The sequence below is a fragment of the Eurypyga helias genome, unplaced genomic scaffold, assembly GCF_000690775.1.
Source record: "Eurypyga helias isolate BGI_N326 unplaced genomic scaffold, ASM69077v1 scaffold46446, whole genome shotgun sequence".
NCBI lineage: Eukaryota > Metazoa > Chordata > Aves > Eurypygiformes > Eurypygidae > Eurypyga > Eurypyga helias.
The window spans coordinates 9,252-17,646 of NW_010259361.1; the positions used below are offsets into that span (position 1 = coordinate 9,252).

General features: G+C 42.7%; 1 protein-coding gene across 1 annotated transcript in view; it reads left to right on the top strand.

The window, feature by feature from the left end:
• The window catches only part of LOC104511863 (glutathione S-transferase 3-like), a 7,867-nt gene extending 1,180 nt beyond the window's left edge, over positions 1-6,687 (top strand). The window contains exons 3-6 of the mRNA XM_010154643.1: positions 2,622-2,754; positions 3,108-3,249; positions 4,266-4,397; positions 6,537-6,687. Of these exons, the coding sequence (XP_010152945.1) occupies positions 2,622-2,754; positions 3,108-3,249; positions 4,266-4,397; positions 6,537-6,659 (530 nt within the window). The 3' untranslated portion in view covers positions 6,660-6,687. The remainder of the gene's footprint in view (positions 1-2,621; positions 2,755-3,107; positions 3,250-4,265; positions 4,398-6,536) is intronic.
• The last annotated feature ends 1,708 nt before the right edge of the window (positions 6,688-8,395 follow it).

The window sequence follows — 8,395 nt, forward strand, 5'->3', positions numbered from 1 at the left end:
AGGAGAAGACCTTGCTGCCAGGGTGGGGAAGGAATTGAGACTGTGAGGAGCACTACAGAGTGCCTGCCCCGCAGTCTGCCTGCTGCCCAAGACATGTAGGAGAAACCTCACAACAGGCTGAGCTGGCCAAGACATCCTAGGATACCTGGAAGATGACTTGGCTGCATTCGGCTGCTTGCTCAGAAAAGAAAAGCCATGTTTACAGAAATTATGACAGGAAAACTAAAATAAACAAAAGTAAAAAAGAAGTGGTATCTTCTTTTCAGAATCTTATCTTATCAGAATTAAATTTGCAAGTCCATCTGGCTGGGAATCTGACAACATGGGAGAGCAGTGAAGTGTGAAGACACCAGTTATACTTCTAAATGTGGTAGTTCAGGTACTGAAAGACCAAATCTGAATTTGTCTCGCAGGACTAATTAATCTAGACAGAGTGGTACAACCCTGGATACAGCATCCAAGCTTATCCATATCCAGAGAAAAGAACTAAGTGGTGATTAAAAGGGAGTTTTCTAAAGAAGATCAAGGGCTTTTGTGTAAATATATATATATTGCTCTTAAGAGGGTGAGAACACAAAGATAAAGGTGGGGTTTCATAGGATGGGTTGAAGAAACACAAATTATTTAGTCATCCTGATAAAGGGACCTCTGGAATGCTGCCGGTCATGCAGGGCAGGACTGAACATGAATAACCACACATTACCTCTCCCTCTAATATTTTTTTCTCCCTATCACCATGCTTTTTGCCAGGGTATCCTGTGTTTAGACACCACCACATCATTCAAATGGTCCAGGCATGACTTTGTCCCATGCCAACTGATGATCTTCCAAGCAGTGCCCCAGCAGTGTCCAGGATGGAGCCTGGGCCAGGGGCTGTTCCCAGCAGGCAGCTTGCAGGCAGGTAGTTGTTTTAGAGGTCGAGAGAGTTAAATAGCATCAGCCTGGCCAGACCAGTGCCCATTGGCCTGAGAGATGCCCAACTTGCTACCTGGATATAGAATATGATAAATAGATTGATTTTTAATCTATGCTCCACAGCCCACCTGCCAACAGCACAACGCAGTCCACAAAAGGACTGGCAAAGTGCTTTTAAACCTGAATGTATGTTCTGTGCAGTGGTTATGTGAAGTGGTTCTCACTTGCAAAGTGAGGAAAAGTGGTCTGCTACTGGTTTAAGGAAGAAATCCCTCATTTCTATAGATAAGAAACAAAGCCATGCATTCAGTTCACTCACAATTGCTGCATCACTTTTTGTCAAGGGCCAGAAAGTCAGTTTTTATTTTTCACTTCACATCGTTCTGCTGAAAAATAATCCTTGCAGAGCTGTCGGTTTTCCCATTCTACTGTGTTTCTGCCAGATAGACACCAAGTAATATTTCTTCCTTAAGCTGCAGAGGTGTGTTCTGGAAAAACATGAAGACACACAAATTTTCTGTGAATGTTTACAAGAAACAAACACAGGCTACTGTTTGCTGAAGAGAGAACTATTTCTTGAGTTTAAACTATGAATTGATAATATAGAATGAGTGAAGAATGTTTATTAGTTCTAGACTAGCAAAGTATTGGAATAGCTCTGCAAAGAAAAAAAAAAACCAACAAGCCACCAGGTGTGCCTGCTAAAATGAACCTGGAAGAAGGATGCACTGAACGGATTAAAACTGAGCAATTAAATAAATGATTAACTTTGATCAATGCAAACTGGCAGCTGCCTGGTTGGATTTGGAGCTTTGCTGTGATTTTAACAGGGCAGGGTTGTCCTCTGAATGCCCTTAATGTGTAAGTGGAGGAGGGAGTATCTCCAAAGACAGGGAATTAGTCCAGCAGAAAACTGGTCTAGAAAACCTGACCAAAGACTGCCGATTCTCTCTGTCAGCTTACCTGTCAGAGCTGAAGGCTCACAAAAATGCTTCCACCAGCACCAGGAGAAAATGGGGCTACAGAGACGTACCTGAACAGGCTGAAATGGTTGTGGAACGACGCTAACGAAAATCTGTGGGGACTCTCAAACTCTTGTCCCTTAAGTGACTGTGTAAAAGTTAAACAGCAACTGGTGTTACGGTTGTCCCTGCCTCTAACTCTGTAGCTTCACCTGTGTGACGTGGCCAGAGCTCTTCCTTTATCCCTGTAGCTCAGTCTTGCTGCGGTACTACCCCTCTCATTCTTCCTACTCACCTGCCTATCTCCCTGACAGGGAACCGATCTGCATTCAAACTAATTGCCTTTTTTTTTCCTTTTTAAGTTCAGATTTAACACAGATCTTTATTCTCCTCTGATCCCTTGGGTTGAAAGTGCTGGTTCAGGCTTTTCCTGCCAGCACCAGGCAGAAGTCCAGAAGTGCAGAGGAGCCGCTGGTGCCAGCTCCCAGTAGCCTGTGAAGCTCTGGCAAAGCTGTAAAGCCAGGGGCCCGGCCGCACTGTGATGACCTAGCTAGAAAAATGGATGCAGACTCGTCGATATTTGATCTTTCCCACAATGTTAGTTTACTGCACAGGTTATCCCAGTTAGGGCAAGACACCAGTGATCTCCTACCCTACAAAAGGAATACGCTCAGTCTCTCACTCGCCTGTAAAGCCAGAAGCGTAGAAAGAACTAACAAGGTTTTCCTCAACTTTCCACCCTAGATGGAGTCCTGATGTTCCAGCAAGTGCCCCTGGTTGAGATCGATGGGATGAAGATGGTGCAGACCAGAGCCATCCTCAGCTACGTAGCAGGGAAATACAACCTCTATGGGAAGGACCTGAAGGAGAGAGCCCTGTACCGTAACATCTTCTTTCACCTAATGAGCAATCTGTTGTTTGATAGCTGCATTGCATATAACGAATTCAATCCTGTAAATCCAGTAGAAAGTTGTGAGAAGGGCTGATGCAGTAAAAATCAAGGACTCTAGCCTTTGCTTATGTTTCAACCACTGCTTCTGAAATGCTGCTGAAGAGAAACAGGCTTTTCGACCTTTTAAAAAATATTTGGGTTTACCTTATGTTTAGTTTTGGCTGCAAAGATTGGCACTATGGCGGTGATATAAAATTCATGTAAGCTGCCTCAGTTAATTGGAAAGCACGATGAAATAACTCCTGTGCTTTTTTCCACTTTGTTCCCCCCACCAATAGGATTGACATGTATGTGGAAGGAATAACAGATCTGATGCAAATGATTTTGATGTTTCCTTTCTCTCCACCTGAGGCAAAGGAGAAAAGTCTTGACTCAATTAAGGAGAGGGCAACGAACAGGTACTTCCCAGTCTTTGAAAAGGTAAGTGACAGTGAGGATGTACCTATAAAACTTGCATTTACAATTATCAAAAAGTTTCCCCAAAATAAGGACATGTTTGTAGTGCAGGTCAGCTCCTCTCTCAAAGAAAGGGAAATATGGCAGCACGTTTTCTGTTTGTTGGCTTGTGCCGTCAGGGCTGTGGTATTTTAACGTCTACAGAGCAAACAGAGCAATGTGTTCTCAGCTACAGAGCAAAACTTTCTACTAGAATAAAAGCAAGCATGTATGCGTTGTCTTTTTGCAGGGATAGTTCCACATTTACATTTGTTTAGGGCACATTTCCCTGCTCTACTTAATTTCAGTTGGAACATTTTCACTAGAAGAATGCAAAAAAACCTTGGAAATAAATCAGGTAGAGAGATTAGGAGTGTTTTAGTAAAACAACAGTCATAGATTTCTGTATATCCCGCTTTCAGAAACAACAGACCAAACCCATCTGACTCAGACATCTGGCAACATTTCTCACGTTTGTAATATTAATCTAGTTTTGATGAAAAACACTAATAAAGGATGAACATTCTAGAAGTTCTTATGACTATAATAACTTATTCCCAAAGGCAGGCATTTTCTTTGCCTAGCTGTTGTAATTCTGCATTTCTAAGTTTGCGTCGTGGTATTGACATTGGACATAATTTTAAATGAAATATCTAAATGGCAATTTAATAAATTCTCCAAGTTACGATTTAGTTCCTCCATTATCGCTGTTTCTATGACTGTAGTAGTCTACTTCAGTGCGTGGTTTTGTCCCTGTTCCCAGTGCTTATCATCGTTTGTCATTACCAAGTGGCTAAAGTTTGTAGGCTGTATTCTGCAAGGGTTCAGATTTTTTCCCAACAACCATGAAGTGATTGAGACTCACAGCTTCCAGCTGAAAACTCCACCCTGAGGTTCCAGATATAATCGCTGTCCAGCTCTACAGCTCTGCTGTCAGGCTTAGCTGCCAGGCATCGTATGTCCTGTTCTCATCTGCCCTGCACATCTCTTGTGTTCTGCAGGTTTTGAAACAACATGGTCAAGATTTTCTTGTGGGCAACAAATTCAGCTGGGCAGATGTGCAGCTCATCGAAGCCATTTTAGCAGTGGAGGAGAAAATACCGGCTGTGCTGTCGGGGTTTCCTCAGTTGCAGGTATTTTGTTCTGGAACATGGCCTTACTCAGGAGCTGGAGGGCAATCCTGAAGTGGTCATTGCTCCGGGCTGTGTAAATCAGGAGCGTGGGCTCTTTGAGGAACTATCACTACCTGTATGTTTCTTTAACATCAAGCACAAGAGGGAATGGATTTAGTTGGTTTGTGTGCTCCTGACTGAACCTGTTCAGGTATACCTGTCCCTCTTTGAGTGTTATATGCCTCCTCCATAGAAATGAAATAATGTCATCCCATGGGAATCACTGATCTAAGCTGCCCCATTTTCATTTTCCTGCTTCCTGACAGTAGATGTTATTTAATACTAGAAAACAAATTAAGTCTGTGGTAGGGGTTGACATGTCAGAATAAGGTGCAGCGCACTATTTTCTGTACTGACTGGTATTACAATTTTGGGATCCCATAACCTCATTTCACTTCTGCCTTCTACAGTATGACTAGGAACCTTAGCATTAAGCCACAAGACTTGTTTTCTTTCAATAATCAACTCAGTGCAGTCGAGGATGAAGTCTTTGCCTTTGTGCCATGCATAAAGTCTGAAACCTCGCAGAAGTGAGGCACTTCTGCTGCGAGATTTGACCAGAACTCAGAAGCCTCCAGGCATGCAGCATGCTATAGAACACGGTGTGTCGGCAAGCTTGGGCCATGACCTGTGGGAGTCGTTAAGAGTTGAGATACAGTGGACTGGAAAAAAAAGCAGATAGATAGTGCTCAGCACCTCTCCCACATGCCTGTAATCATGGTAATAAAGCAGTGTAGGCAATGCAAAATTGGGTTGAGGATGCCAGACTTGAGGGCATGCTTCTTTGTGCTTACAAACTCTTAATTTGAGGGGTGCACTCAATGACTTTGGCTTTATCCCCATTAACAAAAGAAACAGTCCAGCATCAGATGATCACAAGCATTTTACTTGGGAATCATGAGGAAAAGGGCTTTGATTTTTTTTTTCTTTTTTAATTTTTAAATCTCAACCCCAACAGTTTAAGCCGGAATTTAGTGTGACAGAAGGAAGCACTTCAGCCACAAAGTAGGCAGTAATGTGTGTCGGACTCTTATCCCATATGCAGTTTTGCAGGCTCAGGTAATTCTTGTCTCTACAGCCACTCGGCATGGGCACAGTTCTGCCGAAGCCATGCCTTGAATTGTGGAGGTGTTTCTTCACTGCCAGAAGGGACAAAGTTTCTGAAACTGGTGGTTACTTATTTCAGGGGTTTTGCTTTTCTTGCTCCTTCTTGTATTTCCCCCTTATCTTTCCAGTGCATGTAGCTAAGAGGGAGTTATGTTCATACCTCTGCCAGCAAGAACTGGCTGTCGCTCTGTGAAGCTCCTCTCCCTTAGCCCCATTGTTAGAAGAGGTTCTCGTGTATCTAGAGATTGCTCAGCTAACTGTGGGGTCTCCAGCTGCCGACAGTCTGACTCAGTGACTCCTCTCTGACTGTCTGTACAATGAGATGTCTCAGGATCCTTCACTCAATTGCCTTAACACAGGCATCTCTTGCCACCTGAGATGCCCAACTCTTCCCTAACCCTAGTCCTGGTCTCCAGCCACTGGTCCAGGAGGGAATAGGTCTCCCCGAGGAGACATATCTGCCAGCCCTACGTAGACATTTTGGCTATCCTAAGGTACAAGAAGCCTTTATTGGACAACTGAGTTGAGCCAAGGATGCCTCCAGCCATTTAACTTTCACCCACTCAATCCTAGAAGTGCTGGGGCAGTGGGACAACAGTGGCCATGCTACATGGCAACAGAGCTCAGATACGTACAGAATGTAGTAAAAATGGAAATCTTGTTAACATATATCATGGTTTGCCCGCACGGTAGTTTGCACCATCAGAACCAGCAATGAAAAGGAAGCAGTCATGATCTGGGCCAGTGTATTTGTACTTCCAAAACTACCCCTGGTGCTCCTGGATATTGAATTTTTGCCTTCAGTTGCTTTCAGCAGCAGAGATTTAGGTATTGTCTCCTCCAATACTGGCTTACACGTAGATGGCACAGGAGCTGAATGAATGTTAGGAACTCTTCTGTCAGCAGGGGGAAGCAGTTGTTCTGTGCAAGGAGCACTGTTTGCTACTGGAATAGCCAGAATTTTTTTCTTACTCTGTTGTTTTTATTTTTTAGGCTTTTAAAATAAGAATGAGCAATATGCCTACCATTAAGAAGTTCCTGCAGCCTGGCAGCCCAAGGAAACCCCCACCGGATGAACGTTATATAGAAACTGTGTTGAAGATTTTTAAGAAATGAATGCCATGCTACCTTCAGTAAGATCCAAAATATTGGGGGGGAAGAAAAAACCCCAAACCATTAAAGGAAGTCAGAAGCTCAGTAAATTTGTATTGTTGTTGTAGTTAAAACCAATGGTGAAAAAAACAAAACAAAACAACCCACCAAAAAAACAACCCAAAAACCGAAATAAAGAAGTCTGATTATTCTGGCAATGTGACAGGAGATTTGTCTTTGTTGATATCAAATGCTTGGCAAAGCATGAAAACAAAGAAGCATGAGTAGGGAATTTATTCCTTTGCAAAAAGACTGATGCAGCGTTAGTACTGTCAAAATGTAGCTTGTTGAAGAAAATATTTTCTAGATGAAAATAGGCTTCAGAATAAGAGTTGTGGAAAAGAAGAAAGAGAAAACAATTCACTGAATCACTTATCCTTAAAAAAGGTAAACTTGTTTCAACAACAATTTTGGTAAGTAAGTACTTATATTGCATTATTTTTGTAGTACTGTGTGTGTGAAACTTCTAAAATAGTTTCATCTGTTGTTACCAAAGCCAAATCTCCTTGGTTTCTCACACTTCCCAGGTCTTTGCCCAGGAACCAGCTCTTATAATGTTTCATTATTTTATTCTTCTACCTTTTTCATGTGATCCTTACAGGCCCCCTAGTGCATTGCTCCCAGGGCACCTCTTCACGTGATGAACCCTCTGAAGGGTGGGGAGGTGTGGGGGTTGGGCACAGCAGTGGCAGCTGTTGTGGCTGTCATCTGCACCTTTCTCCACAAGACTGTTAATCCTATTTGGTGGTGACTGCCTGGCCCTCTGGGAGTCACAGGAGGTCTTGGAATGATTTCCTCTGGAAGGCTATCTCTTGTAAGCATATTCCTGGGTTTATCAGAGGGTTACATTGCACACTTATCATGCCAGGTTCAGAGGGCATAATTCCGTGTGGACAAATGTTTCATGGGACATCATGGTAAGCTGCACTTTTCAAGTGTGCTGAACATAGGCAACAGCAGTTTGGAAAAACAACAACAAATGGGACCTTTGTTTTAAATGATACAAAACACCAGAGCTGCATTTCATTTCTGCAGCGAGGCAGGGCTGGACGTATCCCAGCAGGTCTCGTTAGGCACAGATGAGGCTCCCTTCTCTACAGGCCTTATTCCCCCTGCTCATACAACAAGGCACAACAGTTTGTGTGTGCACCTATTTCCCTTGCAAGTACATTTTAAATATTGGCTCATAATTTTGAACGCAGTTTAACAAAATTCTGGTGTGTTTCATATAGAGAAGACAATTCACAAATCCTGATGACACAAAACATTTTCCGATGCTCTGTCAAGGAATCAGTATCATGTCTGAAAAAGAGTTTAAAAATATATATTTATACCTTATTATTTTAAAGGAAGAGGCCAAATGGAAACAACCTGGTGGCCAGCAACAGCTGAGGTGAATATTCACTCCTAAGTTATTAGGGTATCTTTGACATTTTCCCTAGTTTTGATTCCTGGATGGTCAGTCTGAACCTGGAAGTACTTAAGAGACCAGATGCCTTTAGGCACTCAAGATACAAATGACACTTCTATAGCATTTTCCAAAATACTTTACAAGCTCAGTGAAGTGACATTTCCCAAACCCTTGTTAAGTTAGGAGACAGACTGTATCATATTTTTCAGTTCTATTTAGGCCAGTAAATGTGTTGACGAGGACTTGCCTGAAATCTTGATGGATACCTGTCGTGGTTTAACTCCAGCTA